This window comes from Acinonyx jubatus, chromosome B4 (genome assembly GCF_027475565.1).
Source record: "Acinonyx jubatus isolate Ajub_Pintada_27869175 chromosome B4, VMU_Ajub_asm_v1.0, whole genome shotgun sequence".
NCBI classification, from domain to species: domain Eukaryota; kingdom Metazoa; phylum Chordata; class Mammalia; order Carnivora; family Felidae; genus Acinonyx; species Acinonyx jubatus.
In genome coordinates this window covers 119,786,858-119,808,391 of record NC_069387.1, presented here as the reverse complement: position 1 = coordinate 119,808,391, position 21,534 = coordinate 119,786,858, and the positions used below count along the sequence as shown (strand labels likewise).

At 34.1% G+C, this 21,534-nt stretch overlaps 2 protein-coding genes and 1 long non-coding RNA gene across 7 annotated transcripts in view; 1 reads left to right on the top strand and 2 right to left on the bottom strand.

The window, feature by feature from the left end:
* Positions 1-517, bottom strand: part of LOC128316479 (uncharacterized) — a 31,380-nt gene extending 30,863 nt beyond the window's left edge. Inside the window, exon 1 of one of the 2 annotated variants that reach the window (XR_008300441.1) lies at positions 378-517. This is a non-coding gene — a long non-coding RNA (uncharacterized LOC128316479). The remainder of the gene's footprint in view (positions 1-377) is intronic. The other variant, XR_008300442.1, reaches the window with a different exon arrangement.
* SYCP3 (synaptonemal complex protein 3) lies at positions 483-10,398 on the top strand. 2 transcript variants are annotated; one of them, XM_015068790.3, is made up of 9 exons: positions 483-598; positions 1,451-1,596; positions 2,105-2,171; positions 2,316-2,350; positions 2,624-2,741; positions 3,582-3,681; positions 6,116-6,214; positions 8,919-9,023; positions 9,155-10,398. In XM_015068790.3, the coding sequence occupies exons 2-9, from the start codon at positions 1,464-1,466 to the stop codon at positions 9,206-9,208; spliced, it is 711 nt and encodes a 236-aa protein (XP_014924276.2). In that variant the 5' UTR covers positions 483-598; positions 1,451-1,463; the 3' UTR covers positions 9,209-10,398. The 2 variants fall into 2 exon arrangements, with proteins under 2 accessions (XP_014924276.2, XP_026926795.2); XM_027070994.2 differs by having other exon boundaries at positions 495-598; positions 1,447-1,596.
* CHPT1 (choline phosphotransferase 1) overlaps positions 9,061-21,534 on the bottom strand; it is a 31,259-nt gene continuing 18,785 nt past the window's right edge. The window contains exons 4-9 of one of the 3 annotated variants that reach the window (XR_003424276.2): positions 21,336-21,420; positions 18,581-18,712; positions 15,009-15,167; positions 14,430-14,555; positions 11,881-12,080; positions 9,061-9,234 (exon numbers count right to left, since the gene is read on the bottom strand). Coding sequence is in view for 2 of the 3 variants with exons in the window: in XM_053226664.1 (XP_053082639.1) it covers positions 10,609-10,698; positions 11,970-12,080; positions 14,430-14,555; positions 15,009-15,167; positions 18,581-18,712; positions 21,336-21,420 (703 nt within the window). In the remaining variant the exon portion in view is untranslated. Of the gene's footprint in view, positions 9,235-9,684; positions 10,699-11,880; positions 12,081-14,429; positions 14,556-15,008; positions 15,168-18,580; positions 18,713-21,335; positions 21,421-21,534 lie in introns of those variants that run through there. The other 2 variants (XM_027070993.2, XM_053226664.1) reach the window with 2 other exon arrangements.

Sequence of the window (21,534 nt, the reverse complement as noted above, 5' to 3'; positions counted from 1 at the left end):
CTTAATGACGTAATGTAAAGAGACGCAGAATATTACAAAGAATACGGTACAATTTTTTCTTTTTTTTTGTATGGCCCAAACGCAAACAAAACCAAGCAAGTTTAACGGCACATATGAAAGGCAACAAAATAAGAAAACAGGAGGATGAAGATTTACACAAAATTCGGGATAATTAAAAAAAAAAATCTCTGAAAGGGGAATGGTGGGGGATGGGATGGTAAGGCAATCCTGAAGAAATTCCAAGGGTTCTGGTAAAATTCTACTTCACAAATGACATGGTGTTTAACCATGTTTCATTACTTACATATTCTTGCAATTTTCAAATGCTACAAAAATTTGAAACTTAAATTAAAAATCAAAACTAGAAAAGAACATACCTCAACCATACTAGACGCGCAGGCTACCGCCCGCAAGGCACTCTGGGTCAGCAGTCTTGTGGTCAATTGCCCGTGGGGGCGGAACCTGTGGCCTTCTATAGGCATGCGCGCTACCACCAGCCAATCAGCGACGCCCCCAGACGAGGGTCGCTTGGCTTTTCTCCCGCGGGAATTCTGAGTTGCCTCAGAAGAACGTCGCGACAGCCAAGCGGATACCTCAGGTGAGGTGCTGGGTTGTAGGATGCTGGAGTGGCGGGGACACCCGTAGAAAGACCTATATCTGTGGTCATCGGCCATTGGGGGTTTTTTCAGGGGTGAGGAGGGGAAGATTTTGTCTAGCGCTGGAGAAGGAGCCAGGGGCTACTCTTAATTTGTGAGGCAAATCTTTCCGACTGGCACTACCTGGGTAGGGCCTCTGACGGGAAAATCAAGTCCGTGAACTTCACCGAGGGCAGGGCCTTGAGCAGGCTAGGGCCAGGTGGAAAGCCGCGGGCTGAGTGGGTTCTGACAGGTCTCGAGACCCTGAGCAAATTTATCTCTGGGGAGGAGGTGGGCCTTCGTCTGTGGGCGCATCTCTCCCTCGTCCCCGCCCCAAACCCGTCAGAAACAATGAAAATGAACCGAGGGCGTCTCTTCGTTTGTCCTCGATGTCTATGTTGTGAAAAATCTTAGGTGGAATTGTTATTTTCCGAGGCACAGATTGCAGAACGTTTTTATTTTATATTTATTTTGCTGTAAACTCATTTTGGGGCATGCTCACGACCGATCCTGTCAACAACTACAATTTCGCTCTGTGACTGAAATGCACAAACTAGATTTGCCCGAATTTAGCCAGAATCCGGCAGAAGCGGGACTAAAATTCAGATCTCAGTCCTCAGGTGCAAACTCACCGTCGACGCTGTCTTTATCTTCTTTGTTAACTTTCGGGCCAACAGATTAATTGAGGAGACTCCCCAGATGTTATTCACCTAAGATAATCTTTATTTTATAGCGCTAATTTTGAAATTTACCGGTTTACTTAAATGGTGTCTTTGGATTCAGAAGGTTTGAGAGACTTATTTTTTAAAAGTCAGAAAACAACTAAATATGGTGCCATCTGGAAGAAAGCATACAGGGAAATCTGGGAAGACATCAGTGGAGGATCAGGTCGTAAGAGCCTATGACTTTGAGAAAGAAGATAAAAAGGATCTGAGTGGTTCAGAGGAGGATGTCACTGAAGGTACAGTATATCTAATATTGGTGGGCAGTGACCATGTCCTGTACTTCACTTGTTTTGAATGCACTACATTGCAAACGATGATAAAACTTTATTTGTAAAGCATTTTGATGTGCTTCACGTTTCTCATTTGGAGTTAGAAAAGCTTACACAGCATCTCTTGCCTTTACAGTCATTATTCTCCAGATGTCTGATTGATTGGTAAATAAAATATATAACATTTATGGCATAAATAAATATAATATGTAAAAATAAGTAAGTACAAACCTGGCCTATTATGACATTAAGACGGGAAGACTTGCAAAATTGTTCCTATAAAATGGTCATGGATCCTGATTTAATTGCATCCAAACTGCAGAGAAAGTACTGTGTTTATATGTCTGCTTTAAACAGTAATGTTGGCAAAAAATCCTAAAAGGCCTCAAAATTAAGATACTACACCATGAAAAATTACCATGAAAAATGGCATACTTAGTTTTGAAAATATTTTTCTTTCTTATTGTCAATGCAGGGAAGACTCCAGTAATTGATAAGCACGGGAAGAAAAGGACTTCTGCAGGAATATTTGAAGATATGGGGTGATGTGCTCAAAATAATTTTTGCCTGTTATATAAAGTACTTTAAGAAAAGTCTACTTGGTTGTCCAGCAACTATTGTATGTAAAATACTAGGTGTGTGATATTTTGATCCTTAATTAAAAGCTTTTTGATGTAATTTCACAGGGGTGAAGTACAAAATATGCTGGAAAGATTTGGAGGTATGTTTTAGGAGATATCTATTTTTCATGTTTAGCTTTTTTAAATCATCTCTAAATTAAAAAATTTAGTTAGGAAAGTCAGAATCGGGATAGTAATAGCTGAAAGTTTTCTTAGAAAAAAAGTCTTGCTTTTTAATATTCTACTTTAAGATTTAATTTTAAATGTCTTTCCAAAACTGTTGAACCAACTGTACCCCTATTTAATTTGAACATGTGGCAACAAAATAATTTTCATCAACATTAAGTTTTAATAAGTATTTATTTTCAATAAAGCTGACATTAACAAGGCTCTCCTTGCCAAGAGAAAAAGACTAGAAATGTATACCAAGGCTTCTCTCAAGACTAGTAACCAGAAAATTGAACATGTTTGGAAAACCCAACAAGAACAAAGGTAAGTTGTTGGTTTTCACAGACACAATGTTTGTATCATTTCTTAGTATCCATTGGTGCAAATTATGAAAAATACTATCATTTTCTATTTATTGGTGTCTCTAGTAAAAAATATATTTGGCTTTACTTTTCTCTAAGTCCTTTCTTTAGTCTTATAACCGTACTCCTTCCTAGACTTGAGATGATTTCCTAGAAATCAGTGATTATCTTTTTCTCCATTTAAATAACCATTGAGTTTTTTTTACTATAAAGGTTATTTATATTCATTCTATAAATTCACAGACTGAATAAAAAGTAAATGTCATCTAAATTATGAGTCTTGTGATAGTTACCTATTTAACAATGTAGAAAAAGATCAATCTTATTGTAAATAATCTGTATATTTTAGCTGATGGCTTAATGTTACTGTTTACAAAATCATTGTCATACCAAAATGGGGAAAAATTAAGTGAAATATTTCTATTTGGAAATCTTATATGATAAACATAGTAACTTCATTGAATCTGTTTATCATATCAGAAACTATATTCAGTTGGAGAAAATGAAAAATAAACTGCATGGAGATAAAATGAAGTTTTCTGGAAAATTTGTATATATAATAAAACTTCCATAGATTTTAAGAACTAAAGCATACAAGAGGGATTTTCTGTCAGCTGGTTAGGAAAATAAATACTTCTAGAATCAGCATAAATCATTATTTTACTTTTTGTTTTCACATCTGAAAATTTAAGGAGCCATTATTTCCTTCCTTTATTGTAGTATTAATTATGTCAAATCAGTTTTGAATGTTTTTTCTATTATTGGTATGAAATATGATAATACTCATTCTTATGTTTTACAGGCAGAAGCTTAATCAAGAGTATTCTCAGCAATTTCTGGCTTTGTTTCATCAGTGGGATATAGATGTGCAGAAAGCTGAGGAACAAGAAGAAAAACTAGCTGTTAGTATCACACTTAGTTTTATAATTAATCTATTATAACCAAGTGTCAAGTAGGAATGGAGAGCCTAGCTGTGTAGTAGATCCGTAACACTCAGCTGGGTTTCACTTCCCATGCTGGCTATGTGTTTTGGCCCTACTGAACGGTAAACCAGAGAATTATGGGTACACACCGTATTTATAAAAGCTGTTGTTCCTGTATTGGTTGTGATTCTTGCAGTTCCAAGTGACAGAAATTGTCAAGGTACAAAAAACATTATTGGTTTATATAAAAGAAGTCCAGGAGTAGTTTGGTTTCAGGCATAGCAGGATGGGTATAAGGAAGGATTGTTTACATAGTGTCATTTGGGCTCTGTCTCCAGCTCTTAATAGGCTCTTTCGGTGTGGTAAGCAAGATAGCTTCTTGCATTTGTAAACTTGCTACAAGTTTAGTAACCTCAGTGAATTAAAATAGACTTTCTCAATAATTTGCAGAAAGAAAAGTCCATTGGAGGAATGTCATTGATCTAGTTTGGATTATTTGCCCATTCCTGAATGAGTCATTATGGTTAAAACATGGTTTACTTTTAATGACTAGACTGTTGTTACATGCCCATCTTTATAGGAGATGGAAGTGAGCCCCTCCCATATATAACTATGTTAACTATCCTTGTATTTAATTCTTTCATTTATAAAATTATCACACATTTCTTATTTAAGAGCTAAGGTACTATTCATATTAGATAATCTTAGGGGTTGGTTGATCAGCTCAGTTTTAGAAATGTCAATATGAAACAACCAAGGGGATGTGTTGAGTAGGCCATTGCTATATGAGTCTGGGGTTCTGGAAAGAGACATGAGTTGAACTTACAAAGTTGGGAATTCTCAACATAAATACATCATTTAACCATGAAATTGGATAAAATCACCAAGGGAGCAATTGTAAATGTGAAAGAGAAGTAAGTCTAAGAACTGAGCTCTGGAATAGGTACTTCAGTGTTTAGAGTTCAAGAAGATGAGGGAGAACCAGTAAAGGAGACTGAGAATGAGTGGCCTAATAGGTAGAAAAAAAGACTCCAAGTGAAGTCAAGAAAGCCTTTGAAGAGAGAGGATAAACTTTGTCATATGCTACTTATAGGCCACATAGGGTGGATTTGGCAATGTGGAGGTTGTTGGTGTTCTTGATCAGAATGATTTGGTAGAAAAGAGAGTACAAAAAGTTGACTGGAATGAGAATAAGAGAGAATAGGAAAGATAGAAATGGGGTGGTAGCCTGAGTAGAAAAGAAATAGTATGTGGTTTTTTAAGAATGGAGAAAGAGCAACATGTTTGTGTGCTGATAAGAATAATCTTGAGAAAAAATAAGGAATTGAAAGAGGGGGACAATTGCTAAATTCTTTAGAATGGTTGGGACATGTGAAAAAGTTGGCTGTAGCAGAGAACAAGGATAGTTCATCCTTAAAAATAGGAAATAAGGTAGAGTATGTGAACACAGATAGATGTAGTTGTGTAGGTAGATATGGTGATGGGGACCAAAGTTCTTTTTGGATTACTTCTATTAGTGAATAATTAAGGTCATTGGATGGTAGAAAAGAAGTTGCTTTTTGAAGTCAAATGAGAAGGTATAAAATACTTTCCTGAAGAGTGGGCCAGTGAATAGACTAGGAAAATGTAATTTCCAAGTAGCGTTAAGGACCAATTTAGGCTAGTGATCACAGTGATCATGATTTAAAGTGAGACCTGCCAGCATATAAGTGTGGGGTTTTCTGAAGTCATGACCAGCTACAGACAGGGTAGCTGGAAAGTTGAATTTAAAGAGTTCAGAGTAGTATCTAACACATGGTTACTATGAAGTTTGCTATTGTTAATACTATGTAGAGGTTGCAGATACTGGCAATTACAACATCTAGGGTATGAGTATGTGCATGAATGGCTAAAGTAGAATGGGAGACAAAAAAAACCATTGGTGGAAAGTAGGCCAAGAAACTGAAAAATCAAAATTATTGGAAGGATTAGCCAGGGTGATACTGAAAGCACCAAGAATTAAAACATATTTTGTGTATTGTTAAGTGTTCCTACTCAATGGCTGTTAGGTTTATTACATTATTGTTGTATATGGTGGTGAACTTGGTAATAATAGTTAAAATAGTGTTGATTAATTTTTTTAATGTTTATTTTTGAGAGAGGGGCACAGAGAGAAAGGGAGACAGAGAATCCGAGGCAGGTTCCATCCAGGTTCTGAGCTGTCAGCATAAAGTGAGATGCAGGGCTCAAACTCACAGGCCATGAAATCATGACCTGAACCGAAGTCGGATGCTTAACCGACTGAGTCACCCAGGTGCCCCTTAAAACAGTGTTGATACAAAAACTATGCCTTTTAAACTTAATGCAGAATTATTTTTTGTTAAATTTTAAATTTTATCCAAATTGTTATAATTTTTTTCTTTTACATTTGTAGAACCTGTTTCGACAGCAACAAAAGGCTTTTCAACAATCTAGAATTGTTCAGAACCAGAGACTGAAAACAATTAGACAGTTATATGAGCAGTTCATAAAGGTCTGTTGTATTTGGTTATGTAATACATTCTTATATAACATTATATTTGGAAATAGAAGATAATTTTTTCCTTCTAAGTTTAAGGGAAAAATTTTGCTTACATATTTTAAATTCTTACTTTCCATTTTGTTACAAGTGTTAAATATATTTTCATTTCAAGACTCTAATGTTATCGTGGGGATTATTAAAAACAGGAAATGGTGAATTGGGAATTTTACCTAAATGTACATATTATGCATAAAATTCATACTTTATTAACTTTAGTAATAGTTCTATCTTAACTAAAAATAGAATGTCCATTAATTATTTTAGGTAGTCTTTTACTTGTCTTTGTATCTCTAATATTTGCTAAATAGAAAGTACCCAATTGAAAATGAGGAATATCTTATTTTTTACTGCATTATATATGTGCTTTATGGTATATATGCTTTTAGGATTATTACAGTGACTAAAAATAGCTTTATATGCCATCTTATAATCGTAAGAGATGGCTCATAGAATAGAATGAAAAAGCCAGTTGATTAAAAATTTGTGGATTGAGAATTAGCTGACACATATGCATATTAGCAAATTGTGGTTTGTGGCATTGCCCTCTTATTCATGCAGATACATATTTTTTTAGTATCAGTTCATAGGAGTTCATTGGAATCCTGCACGTACTTTTTTTTTTTTTTGATGTGGGGGATTCTTTTAGATAATCTTGTTCAAATATTAAAATGTCACCCTTTTAAAGGAATTGGGATGCTCTGAATAAACTAGTAAAATAGTTTAAAACAATTATTTTTAAAGAAGTTTAATATGTATGTACACCAAAGTTATTTTTAAAAGTGTTTCCAATCAGGCGCACCTTGGTGGCTCAGTTGGTTGAGTGTCTGACTTTGGCTTAGGTCATGATCTCATGGTTGTTTGTGAGTTCAAGGCCCACATCGGGCTCCCTGCTGTCATCGTGGAGTATGCTTTGGATCCTCTGTCCCCCTCTCTCTGCCCCCCTCCCAATTGCGCTCTCTCAAAAATAAATACATGTTTTTAAAAAAAAGATCCCAATCAGCTTGCTTTAATGCACTCTAAAAACCATTTGCTAATTGGTAAAGGTAGATGAAGTACTAGATTTTTTAAAAATCTTATCACTAAATGTTACACTTAGATTAGGAATTTTAGTATTGTATTTGATTCCTACATCTCCCTTATTCTTCACATCCATTTATTAGTAGGTCCTGTAATTTTTGCTTCTGCAGTGGTTCTCTCAATTCCCAGTGCTACTATCCTAGTTTACAACCTCATCATTCTTTGCTTATACTATTAAACCTCAACTGATCTTTCTGTTCTTCAAACTACCCTTCATAGGTCTGTCATACTATCTTCCTAAAACATCTTTTCCCTCCTGAAAAAGTCAGTAACTTCTCATTTTCAATTCTTAGGTATTCAAGATCTCCCTCCCACCCCAGCCCATAATGTTATCTTCTTTTTATGCTTCAATTACTACATTTGTCTGGTAATTCCCACTCCTCCAGATAATTGCTTTCTCTGAACTCACTCACTATATACTTCCATTATGCTTATGCCCTTGCCCTAAAATACTTTTACTTTTTCTTTCTCTATTGAAATTGCATTCTTTTGACAACTAAATTGGAATTAATCGTGTATTTTCTACTACATAGCCATAGCAAGTTGCATTTCCATTCCTGTTACAAAATTTTGCATTGTTTATATGTTTCTTCTTACTGTGATAAGAACGTGATCATGTATTATTATTTCTAAATTTTTCCATACACTTAATATAGTACTTTTTATATAGTAGGAGTTAAGATCACTGTTTGTTAGATGAATAGTAAAGATTTATAACATAATTTGTTTCTCGTAAATTGAAAAAAGTATATTATAGATCATTTTATTCCCTCTAATAAATTCACACCCCACTATTAGTCATAATAATATAATAACATAACTACCTGATATTTTGAAAGCTTATTAGAAATTTTAAAAATTATGGTATTCTTTTTTTTGGTTCTATTTTGACCTTAACAGCTCATTAACTTGTTATTTTGAGTAAAATACACTACTGTCGTACCTCCTATAATAACATTTGATCCCTGTCTGATGCTTTTTATTCCTTTAGTGCATGTCTTGGTTTCTTCTATTACTTAGAAAATTTTTATTTAGATAAATAGTGCACATTATTTAAAGATCCTACCTTTAAAAAAATTTTTTTAAAGTTTATTTACGTTGAGAGAGAGTATGAGCGTGAGCAGAGGAGGGGCAGAGAGAGAGGGAGAGAGAATTTCAAGCAGGCTCTGTGCTGCCAGTGCAAAGCCCAACATGGTACTCAAACTCATGAACTGTGAGATCATGACCTGAGCCAAAATCAAGATGGGATGCTTAACCAACTCAGCAACCCAGGCACCGCTTTAATTTTTTTTTTAATGTTTATTTTTGAGAGAGAGAGAGAGAGAGAGAGAGCACGAGTAGGGGAGGGGCAGAGAGTGAGGGAGACATAGAATCTGAAGCAGTCTCCAGGCTCTGAGTTGTCAGCACAAGAGGCCGATGCAGGGCTCAAACCCACTGACTGCAAGATTGTGACCTGAGCCAAGTCGGACACTTAACTGACTGAGCCACCCAGGCACCCCTGAAGATCCTACTTTTGAATACTAATTATACAAGTTTAGAATCTGAGTGGTGGTAACTGAACTAGCCTTTTGCGTTTTAGAGTATGGAGGACTTGGAAAAGAATCATGATAATCTACTTACGGGCGCACAAAACGAACTTAGAAAAGAAATGGCTTTGTTGCAAAAAAAAATTATGATGGAAACTGTAAGTCACTATATTTTAAATTGAGAAAAAATAAGGATTAATGCAAGCACTGAAATATTTTATTTGCTGAAATATGTATAACACTTATCTAAAAATTAAACAAATGTTTAATATTTCCTTTCACATAACAGCAGCAGCAAGAGATGGCAAGTGTTCGAAAGTCTCTTCAATCCATGTTATTCTGATGACTCTTTGAAGGAAGAACTTGAACCTAAATGATATGATACAATTATAACATTAGCTAAGAAGAATGTAATTGTTTAGAGTGGTTTAAAAATTCTAGTTTAAAATAATACATCATGTTAATCTTTAGCTTCAGTGCAAGAACCCCTTTCTGTTAACCTTCACATAAAGCTAAACAGTTATGTGAGTAGTAGCAATTCCTAAATTATATATACTAAGCCTTCAGTTCTTTAATAGTAATTGTGAATTTTTCTTTTTAACACTTGTCAATTAATTTTTAGCAATAAAAATGATTTAATTTCAGGTTTTGGCTTCAGTCTGCATTAGTCCCAAAAGGTAGAAAGCACAAGCATAAAAGGTTAAATTGTTCTTCCTTAAGAAAAAATGTACAAAATCTATGTTATATATACATCCTATCATGTATACTCAGTAAGTTGCACAACCAATTCTAATGAAATTAAGATTTCAAAAGAAAATCTATTCTATTGACTTATAAAATTTATTAAAAGAAACCTAAGTTTGTGTTCAGAAATAAACTGCTAAAAACTATTAAGAAAACCAAACAAGATCTATAAATAATCAGTTTTAAGACGTGGATTTGTGAATATGTCATTTCCACAAAAACATCAAAATGCCATTTAATTGGATTTGGTCCACAATTAAATGACACATGCCCTTAGTAACGATTAAACGTATATCTAACATACTTAATTACTTATGGTTTAAATGCTTCACATCTGTCTTTAAGTTACCTAGAAAATATTTTGTTTTTCAGTTTTAATATTCAGTAAATATATAGAAGTTTGATTATATTCATTTCCAAATGAACAGTTGATTTTATACCTTGTCTCTAAAAATACGCATTTTTTAAAACATAGCATAACATATGAAACACTTGATTTAATAAATATTAAATTGTTTCACATTTGTTTGAAATAAGTTAAACTTACTATTTTTTGCTGAAATTGCTTTCATTGAATCAGTCAAAACAAAAATATGCCCTTAGAGGAAAAGGAGTGATTTTCTCCTGTTTTTCCATGTTTTAAATTCTAATTTTTACCCCTATTACCCACTTTTACCTTAGTTAAGATTTTCCAAGCCTAAAAAATAAGCCCATACTGATTCTCTTTTTCTAGCTGTGATAAGTTATACAAGAAAAAATTAATGATTATCTAAGGAGACAGTTCTAATTTTTTTTTTGCATTTTGTAAAGGACTTCCCTTTTAAGCCAAAGTTGGAATGTAAATCTTAAGTACTATTCAAACACTTTAAAAAGTCCTATCCAAACACTTTAAAAAGTTTACCAATAGTTAGAGGCAAAATAAGTACTCCAGAGTGATTTCTATGTACTTAATTTACATATTTTTTTCCTTTTAAAGAATAATCCCCTTTCACTATATTTTCAATATACCTTTTTATTGTCTAAGACACAGTATGTGTTCATTACTCCTTTAATTTTGATTATTTCATCGTATGGCTTAAGGTCTATAGACTGTTGGATAAAATTAAAAATAAGGTAAGATGGGAGTGTGAATCACAACAATCCTTGTAATAGTTCTAATTTTCAAAATGAGCAACATAAATGCTTTTAAGTGAGAGTGGAAAGATAATCAGTACATAATGTATTTAGTGGTGGGACAACTGATATTTATATCATCTCCCCATCATGAGCCCATGTGTATTTGAGGTTAATTTTGCTGAAATTTTAAAGGGAAGATATTGCCATGTTTTCATAAATTACTAATTTTCTTATGTCAACTGTGCTTTAGCTGCTGTTTAATGATTCATAAAAGGGAATGTTTAAAGTCCACTTTTTTGTGAAAATTAATTTTAACTCAGAATATCAAGGAATGTATAAAGATTCATTTGTATTCTGAACTGGTAAGACAAATTCCTTTTAGTAAATACAAATTATAGAAAATTCCAGTAGCCCATTTAAATTCTAGTTGCAAGCAAGTATTTCTTTTTATACAACAGTAATTAACATACCTCTTTTGAAAAATGGCTAATTAAAAAAAATCATAACATCATTTGACTCAATAATTACAGTATTACAATCCATGAACTTATATGGTATTATGAACTCATTTGTCAATTTTTAGCAATTAAAGTAAGCATTGCCCTTAATATGGCTAAAATCCTTTAAGTCCTAAATTTTTTTTTAATTTTTTTTTTTTTTAAGCGTTTATCCATTATTGAGAGACAGACACAGAGCATGAGCAGGGAAGGGGTAGAGAGAGGGTGAGACACAGAATCCAAAGTAGGCTCCAGGCTCTGAGCTGTCAGCACAGAGCCAGATGCGGGGCTCGAACTCACAAACTGCGAGATCATGACCCAAGCCGAAGTCAGTTGCCTCACCAACTGAACCATCCAGGCGCCCAAGTCCTAAATTTTTATGTAATCCCTTAGCAATGAAAACCCAAAGTATCTGATAAAGATTTCTGAGATAAAGAGACTCATCTTTAGAACCACAGTGGTTTACTTTCTTATCCTCAGAAAATTGAAATTTCTTTCTTTGGCTTTCTTTTTAACTAATATATTGTAATACTCTGGTAATACCTGTGATCAAAAATGTCGATATACAGTGAGGGCTTTACAACTGAAATAAACATAATGGAATCTACAGGACTTAATGTTTTACATTCAAATATAACCTTATTTATTGTATACTAGCCTCCTGCAAAGGGGAATTTCCTTCACTCATAGGTTCCCCTAACTGCTTCTCCTCTTTTCCTTGGGCTATTAGTCAATATGCTTGTGAACCTGTTCAGGTGCCTCATGACATGAAGTCTTGAAGATATTTAGATGAAGGTGTCTTGAAATTTGCAGGCACAAAGCACTAAAGTACATCATCATATCAAATGAAGAAATGACCTTTGGAAGCAAAAAAAAAAAAAAGGATTAGGGCCTATCTTTTCTGAAGCAGCAGTTATTTTTCTGTCCCCTTCCCTACCCCCCCCCCCCAGAATCTCAAACCTTAACCTAAATTCTTCAACGAGAAAATTACATTTTAGAGTACTTTCATATATTTCATATTTGGACCTCACTATAATCCTCTGGAACATGCAGGATATTTCACAGTTATAAAAACAGGCTCAGAATGGTAAAAGGCCTAGACAAAAATACAAAAGCTGGAAAGTAACAGAACTTGTCTTCTGACTCCACATTCTTTCAATTTTCTGCTATGCAACAAAGTCATAAATTTTCTATTACAAGGGACTATTAGTCACTTAATAAAATCATCCCATCATATACATTTCTTTTTCCTTTGAGATGGTTTTAAGAAATAAAGGCCTGGAAAAGACACAATAGTTGAGGAGAGGTATATACAAAATTGTGTTGAATACAAAATTAAGGAGAAAGGCACACTCTAAAAAGTTTATCAGAGACCAGGGGCAAATGCTTCCTTTCAGAGAAAGGAGGCTCACAGCTCTGCCAGTGGAGAGAGAATTCTCACCCATGAGGGGAAAATCTCCCATATCATTTACTTGAAAAGTTCTGTCTGACCGTTTTGTCTCTGAAGCAAGGACCTTATGTTTTTGTTTGGTCCACAACCAAACTATATGTCATCATATAGTGTTTTTTGTTGTTTTTTAATTGTGATCGACATAGTGTTTTAGAGAAAAGTTCAATTTGCCTTCATCACCATAATCTCTACCAGTGGCATAAACCAGACCAACTCATGACAAAATAAGTACCTGAATTTTTTTTTTTTTTTTTTTTAAAGTAGGCTCCATGCCCAATGTGGGGCTTGAACTCACAACCCTTAGATCAACAGTTTCATGCTCTACTGACTGCGCCAGCCAGGCACCTGGTTCTTGAATTTTTAACACCTGATGTTTTAATTACATTAACAATTCCATTTGGCAATGTATATTTAACTTTAGTAAAAGAAACCCTACATTGAATTTTTGGATATTTTGAATAATTACCCCCTATTTTTAAAATTTAGATTGTTTTGGAGCCCTAAAAATATGTATAGTGGATAGCAAATTAAAGAAAATCATTCTGATTTTTGAACACTTTTTAGACTATTGCCTGAAAAACTTCTGAGGATTAAGATTTACATCTCACTACCATTTAAAAAATGAAAGATTTTTGAATGGACCATGAATGGGTATTAAGCTATTTACTCCAAAAAAAAAATAATACTGTAGAACATAGTATAAGGATCATCAGATGTACTATGGTCCATGCACAGAACAGATAATATTTTAATGCTTAAATCTAACAAATACAGTAAATTATTCAAATTACCAAGAGATTCACTGAAGGATTTCTTTTAGCACACTTTAATATGTGTTTATGTATCACTAACAATTAGGTGAAAGTCACTGAGGTCCAGAGGTAGGGGAAAATACAGCAAAGTTGTTCAGAACCACTATTAACTGAAGACCATAAAGACAATATCTCAATAAAATAAAAAATTGAATAATGCTCCCTTTATCCATGTTTGTGATTAAGGTGTTAACAATAGTGATTTTCTTTTCTTCAGATGGCTAGAGCTTCTCTCTTAAGCACCATAATTCTATGTTTTATAATCATTTTGAATAGAAACTAATATATGTATTACGTATATACCACTTTCTTAAGTAGAATGTAGACAATGAGAATTTAACCTTTGCTTGATGAATCATCATTATTGATATAAATTATGCACTGTCCTCATGAGGCATACAGGTACATCAGGTTGCCTAATTCTAGCACAAAATGGTCCCAGAATCCCATACTTGGTAATACTGTCTTTTCTATTTTGTTTCTTCACTATTAGCTGACAGTTCTTGATGCAATAAGTGCCCACATTTGCTAACACTAACTCCATCTAATTTACCAGTTACCTGCTATAAGCTCGGTATAATTCTAACAAGCTTGATTAAGTAAAAGTCAGACACTTAATAAGTATTTGCAGTTCTCTGGGCAGAGTGAAATCATTTTTGACATCTTTGTATTGTTTTTGGTAGGGAAGAAAAATATATTTTTAAGGTACACAGTTGTGTTTTTAAAGATTTAAGTTGTTGGAAGCCTGATCTCCAGATAATGTGGGCCATTTCTATACACACACAAAAATGATTCACGGCTTAAAAGGAGTATATTTTTAATATTCAGAAACATTTACAGTATACACAGTGAGGCTATCTGCTATCTCACTGAAATGACTCTTAAGCATAGGGTTATCCAACATCTATTAAGAATAAATAAAAATCTTAGCAGAAAAGAACTTACCATTGCTATCCAAAGAACAACATATTCGTCTATAAAATTATTAAAGTATTGGTCTAAAAATAAAAGACCTGGGCCAAAAAAGACAGTGTCTTGAAGATACAGTTCACTTTTGGTCATGTGAGCTATCTATAAAAAAGTAAACAAAATAATTTCACTATTAAGTTTTAAATATTTTAGCTTTTACTTTTCAGGACAGAATCATAACTTTAATTCACTATTAAGACAAAGATAAAGAGACCATTTAATCTCACATTTGATCCGGAAATACTGATTCTAAAACTTCTCAAATTCATGACTAGGTAGCTCGTTAAAGTTCCCAATATTTAAATTCCTTGATATCAAAAAGTTATAGTTGATAATTACAGCTAAACAGATAATTAAAAGACTTACCATACAGAAAGGAAATTATCTCCCTGAATATAACATTAACTCATTCACAGTTTTACTTAGAACATGAATAGCTATTTATTGTAATGATAACATCATTAAAAACCTAACCACTGTATGGAATACTTTCCAGCTTTGTATTTGAGGACCAAGTACATTATTTACACCATGAAATATAAATTAATTTCTTACCACCAATTTTTGTGAGACTTTAGCAAAGACACATCCAAACATCAGGGTATAAAGACAAGGATGCTTTTCAAACACATTAGTTGCTGACTTTTTATAGATCATTATTGCCAATATAATAATTATTCCTATGTGGAGTCCAGGTGACAAAACACTAGTGCCCTAAGGGATAAATCAGAAAATCAGCATTATATTTTAGCACTACATTTATCACAGTGCAAACATTTTCTGAATATCTATTTTGTGTTAAGAATTAGAGACCTAATGGGGCGCCTGGGTGGCGCAGTCGGTTAAGCGTCCGACTTCAGCCAGGTCACGATCTCGCGGTCTGTGAGTTCGAGCCCCGCGTCAGGCTCTGGGCTGATGGCTCGGAGCCTGGAGCCTGTTTCCGATTCTGTGTCTCCCTCTCTCTCTGCCCCTCCCCCATTCATGCTCTGTCTCTCTCTGTCCCAAAAATAAATAAAAACGTTGAAAAAAAAAAAAAGAATTAGAGACCTAAAGAAGGGAGAATGATGTCCATGGCCTAAAGGACTATGTAGATCTTAACTGTGCCTTCAAACTTCCACAAAACTATAGGGTTACAAAGAGGTAATACAGTGCCACAGATGTTTGATTTCAGTTTTATATACACCACACATTTTAAACTAACAACCACTAAAAAGTAACAATATGATCTATTCTATACAAAATTTTACTATGCTGAAGGCATAGTAAAAATCCAACATTTGGATTGCTAAATTAACATATTTTTGTCCAGATACTGGAATAAAGCTTAGCCTGCCATTTTCATTATTTATTTTTTTAACATTTTGTTTTTTAAATTTTTTTATTTATTTTTGAGAGAGAGACAGAGCATGAGTGGGGGAGGGGCAAAGAGAGAGGGAGACACAGAATCTGAAGCAGACTCCAGGTTCTGATGTCAGCACAGAGCCCGACACAGGGCTCGAACCCACGAACCATGAGATCATGACCTGAGCCGAAGGCAGACCCTTAACTGACTGAATCACCCAGGCGCCCCAAGATTTTATTTTTAAATAATCTCTACATCTAACATGGGTCTCAAATTTATAACCCTGAGATCAAGAGTCACATGCTTGATTGAGATAGCCAGGCATCCCAACCTACCAATTTTAAAAAATAGTTTAACCACTGATTAGGAAGAGTTTAATTCTGCCCTGGTCTCTCTATATACCAACACCTCCCACCCTCACCTTTTTTTGCATTTAGACTGCAAATGTCTTCTTGTGTAACACTGTAAATCCAGCCCATTACATTTTTACCTATGTGAATCAGGATTCTCTCAGTACTGCTTATCCTAAACAAAATTTAGACTAAAAAAAATAGTGCATTTATCTGTATTATGGTTCTGTGGATTTTATTCAAGAAAATCTGCTGCTAAAACCATCGGAAAAGCACCAGTTTAAGAGTTAGAAATCAACCACTTCTTAGCCATAGTGTTTGATTTTTTATCTTCCTTCAAAATATAATCAATTATTTCTTAATAAAATATTCTCTAAAGTAGACATTGATCCTGACTAAATCTTACTTTCTTTAGTGGAATTCATGTTCCAGGTAGTACTCTATCATCCATGGTCAAGCAACAAGTATTCGTAAGTACCTCATGCAGTGCTGTCCTGAGATCAACTGAAGAAAACACTTCATAAAACGACAAATTAATTTTTCCAAACATATCAGGACTTATGTATCTATATGATTTATATTTTGGTTTTGAATTATGTACATAATATGTATTCATAAATATTGATAATTTATGAATTATGTGGATTCCTTTGAAATTGTCTTGAGAGCTAGTTTATAAGTCATTTAAGAGAATGAGACTTTTTTTTTTTACTAAAAATGTCATATTTCACGTTTACTACTCTTATTTATTAAATCTGGCTCCATATCACTTTCTTTTTTTTTCTTAAAATCAAATCTATCCTGAAAGGACAGAAATTTTGAACTACAATACCAAGGAAATCAAGGAGAGTAAGTTGCAGCTCAAATGATTCTGAAAAGGCACTCCAACAATGTTTTGACAGAAGATGACGTCTTCTGTCCTACTGGACTAAGTACTTATCTTCTTAGGTTGTTTGTTTGTTTTTTTAATGTTTATTAATTTCTTTTGAGAGATAGAAAGAGAGAGATAGGGAGAATCCCAAGAAGGCTCTGCACTGCCAGTGCAGACTTGGCCTTGATTCCATGAACCACTGTGAGATCATGACCTGAGCGGAAATCAAGAACCAAAGGCTTAACCAACGGAGTCACCCAGGTGCCCCTTTATCGTCTTATGTTTATCTTAAAGATGACAGTATGGCTTTTTAAAAACATAAATATTGTATTTGCTTAAAAAGCTGGCAGGAATTCTGACCCTTTCCCACATAAAAGCACTGAAGTTTAAAAAATATATATATAAATAAATACATGGGGCGCCTAGGTGGCTCAGTTGGTTAAGGGTCCAACTTCGGCTCAGGTCATGATCTCATGGTTTGTGAGTTCAAGCCCCGCATCAGGCTCCGCATTGACAGCTCAGAGCCTGGAACCTGCTTCAGATTCTGTGTCTCCCTCTCTCTCTGCCCCTCCCTGCTCACGTTGTCTCTCTCTGTCAAAAAATGAATAAACATTAAAAAACATTAAAAAAATAAATACAAAAGTATTATAGTATGAGCAAAGGGGATGGGGAAAAATAGTTACAGAGAGGGAGGGAGGCAAACCACAAGAGACTCTTAAATACAGAGAACAAACTGAGGGTGGACAGAGGGGTGGGGGAGAGGGAAAATGGGTGATGGGCACTGAGGAGGGCACTTGTTGGGATGAGCACTAGGTGTTATACATAAGCCAATATGATGATAAATTACATTTAAAAAAATGTAAAAAAACAGAAACACACGGTGTACCTATTCAACTTAAGAATTAAGGTTTAAAATTTTACTTTTTAAAATATTAGAATAATTTTTAAAAATTTTTAATGTTTATTTTTGAGAGAGAGAGAGAGAGCGCGCGCACAAGTGGGGGAGGGGCAGAGAGAGAGAAAGACACAGAATCTGAAGCAGGATCCGGGCTCTGAGCTGTCAGCACAGAGCCTGATGGGCTCAAACCAACAAACCGTGAGATCGTGACCTGAGCCGAAGTCAGGCGTTCAACTGGCTGAGCCACCCCGGCGCTCCAATAGTAGAATAATTTTTAAAAATAAATTTTAGTGAAATTTCACTAAAATTTACTTGATGAGTAATAAATCGCCCTGTATGTGAAGCCATGACCTTTGGCAACTTTCCTGCTATTAAATCAGGAACTCATTCTCTGAGAATGGAAATTCTTAATTATGTCCAGTAATGAGACAGTAGATGATTAAATAGAATGTCAGAAAAGTCTACAAGAAAAAGGCTTCAGAAAAGAGGAAAAATGCTTTATTGGTTAATATGTTTTAAAGTGCTTTTGTATTACATGCTTAAAAAGAAAGATAGTTCCCTTCCCTGTTCTTGGAACACCAGCATATTTTTAGTATTTCTGTATCTGGTTAATAATAAAATTTAGAATAAAATTAGTAATAAATGATGATGAAATTAGTATCTTACTGCTATAGTGGATCCATTCTTGCCAACACCACCATGGAGGATAACATTGAAATAATTTGAACAGGAAAATATTGCTCCACCTACTACTCCAAGAACTGGAAAGATCTTCAATTTTATTTCTAGAATGGGTATCTTTAGGGGTAGAGGAAAGAAACAAATCATTAAGAAAATAGAATTTATTTTCCTGTTAAATAGTAAAGAAACATTATCATATGGCCCTGTATAATAGGCTATCCTTTTTCTTGTATAAGCAAGCCTTAACTCTTAGATGTAGCCTGAAGTGGTCACTTTTCTTTTAGTGGTTTTATTCATTAAGTGAAAAATGAATCCACCAAATTCAGGGAAGTCTACTTACATAACTGTGATGAAATATTTAATCTCATAAGCTTTCATCTGATTTAAACATGAAAAATGATAGTTCACTTGAATTTAGTACCTCTAAAAGGTAGCATCACAGGAAAAGTCAGACACCATGATCTGCATCATGAATGTGACAAATATCACAGTGTGTGTGCATGCAAGAATTTTGTGTAGTTAATATCCAGGATTAAATCTCTAACAGTATATTTACCTGTTGGTCAATTTGCTGTTCAAGAAAACTTCCAAAGGCAGCAAAGGATTTAAAAAACAGTAACAATAAATTGCCAAAAGCTATAGGCTAATGTGTTTTGAAAATAGACTGAAATTTATACTAACATTTGTGGAAACTACAGATGAACAAATTTAGAAAATCTACATCTAAAATAAGTATTCTTGTTGGTAAGAATAAGCAGGTGTGCTTTCCTCCTATGGTATTGTCAAAACATTGAATGAAATGATTTTAAGATTAAATTAAATTCTTCCCCATTGTAACTAAATCAGAATTAAATTTAAGACAACCACATCTGACTTAATAAATAACCCAACTGCCTCTAGGTCAACATTCACCTTTTTACGGGAACCAGCTGGGCAGCTAACATAAAAGACACATCGCATCCCTCTAGTATATTTGAGAGGCCTATAGTGGCATATCCTTGATTCTATCATTCTTACAGGATGAGAAGGAATATGAATGTCTCAGGAAATGTACCACTACTTAAAAATATGCTCCAAGTCTGAGCCCAGTGTTATGATCTGTAGCTGGCAATTCTGAAATTAACTGCCTTAGAGAAATCTTACTGTTTTTTTAATAGACTTAATTTTTAGAGCAACTTTAGATTCATGAACAAAATTGTATGAAAAATACATAAAGTCCCCATATACTCTCTACCCTCAACCCCCAGGGTATCCCCTACTATCAACATTCCCCACCAGAGTGTTAACATTTGTTATAATACACGAACCTATCCTGACACATTATTACTCAAAGTCCGTAGCTTCCATTACAGTTTACTCTTGATGGTATATACATTCCATGAGTTTGGACAAATGCATGACAGATATCCACCATTATAGTATCATGCCAGAATAGTTTCACTGCCCTAAAAATCCCCTGTGCTTTTTCTATTAACCCTCCTTCTCCAGTAACCTCTGGCAACTGCTGCTTTTCACTGTCTCCATCATTTTGCCTTTTCCAGAATGTCATATCGTTAGAATCATACAATATGCAGCCACCTTTGCAGATGGTTTCTTTTGCTAAGTAATATGCACTTGAGGTCCCTCCATGTCTTTTCATGTCTTGATAGTGCTTTCTTTTTAACACTGAATAATATTCCATTGCCTGCATGTACCATAATTTATCCGTTCACCTACTGAAGGACATCTTGATTGCTTCCAAGTTTTGGCAATTATGAATAAAGCCGCTGTAAACATCCATGTTCAGGTTTTTGTGTGGACATAAGTTTTCCGCTTATTTGGGTAAATATCAAGGAGCACAGTCGCTGGATCCTATGGTAAGAGTATGTTTAGTTTTGTATCTCTTACTATTTTTACCGGAGGTATATATATATCTATGAGTGACTAAAAACCTAGAGTCTGGAATTTGATTTCTTAATTCCAGTACTTACTAGCTATGTGTCCTTGGAGTAATTACTTAATCATTCTAAAACTTATTTATACAACAAAATAATGATAGTATCTATTTCATGTATTGTACTGAGGGTCACAGTGATGGTAAACTGTGGGAACATAAGGTGTTCAGTAAATGTTATTTGTTAGCTATTGATATTATCCTTCTTATTCTTAACTCTATGGGCATGAGGTTGTGAGTCAGCCATTGTTATGGACTTAGGTTGTAAAGATAGAATCATTTATTTCTTCATAAATTCTCTTTCTATGCAAAGCATGAATTTATCCCAGTGGCCTCCTGAGAGTCAACTTTTACCAAAACACTGAGGCCAACCAAGCAGAAAATAAAAACACTCCTTAATATGGGAAACTTTACCTCATGGTAGATTATAAAAAATGCAAATTATTAACTCTTATTTCCTGATATTGAGGGACAAGTTTCAAACATGAAATATTTTACTGAATTTACTCTTTCATATATCTGTTTTATGAGATAAATTTTAGTCTGGAAAAGGTAGTTCAACGAGCGTGTTAAATTTTGTATTAGGGCAATGGGGTCATTTTCTTCTATGTGATAATATATTCGTGCATAGGGAAAAATGCCATAATAAGGTATATAGGGATAGTAAAATTACAAAATGAAGGAAAAAAGGTTAAGAAGTGGTATGACTAGTAACTACAATGTGAAGAATTTCTAAAGAAAATTAACAATGCATTTTCCTAAATATTTGTAAAGTACTTAAATATAAATTTAAATATTCAGATTTACCGTATAGTCCCACATTGTTGCTCCTCCAAGTGTAGATAATATAAAGACGATCACTAAAGCTACCTGAATTTCAGTTACATCCACTCTAAAGAGGAAGCACAAAGAATAGAAAAGATGTTTGTAAATAAAATTCCCAAATATGAAGATCAGTTAACCATATGTTAAATATCAAATATGTTAGAATCTTCATAAGTTTAGC

What these genes read in the sequence shown, in the direction of transcription:
- SYCP3 (XM_015068790.3), top strand. Translation starts at nt 1,464, where the DNA reads ATGGTGCCATCTGGAAGAAAGCATACAGGGAAATCTGGGAAGACATCA. An exon ending in TATATGAGCAGTTCATAAAG is followed by an intron (nt 6,215 to 8,918) that starts GTCTGTTGTATT and finishes TTTGCGTTTTAG; the next exon opens with AGTATGGAGGACTTGGAAAA. An exon ending in AAAAAATTATGATGGAAACT is followed by an intron (nt 9,024 to 9,154) that starts GTAAGTCACTAT and finishes TTCACATAACAG; the next exon opens with CAGCAGCAAGAGATGGCAAG.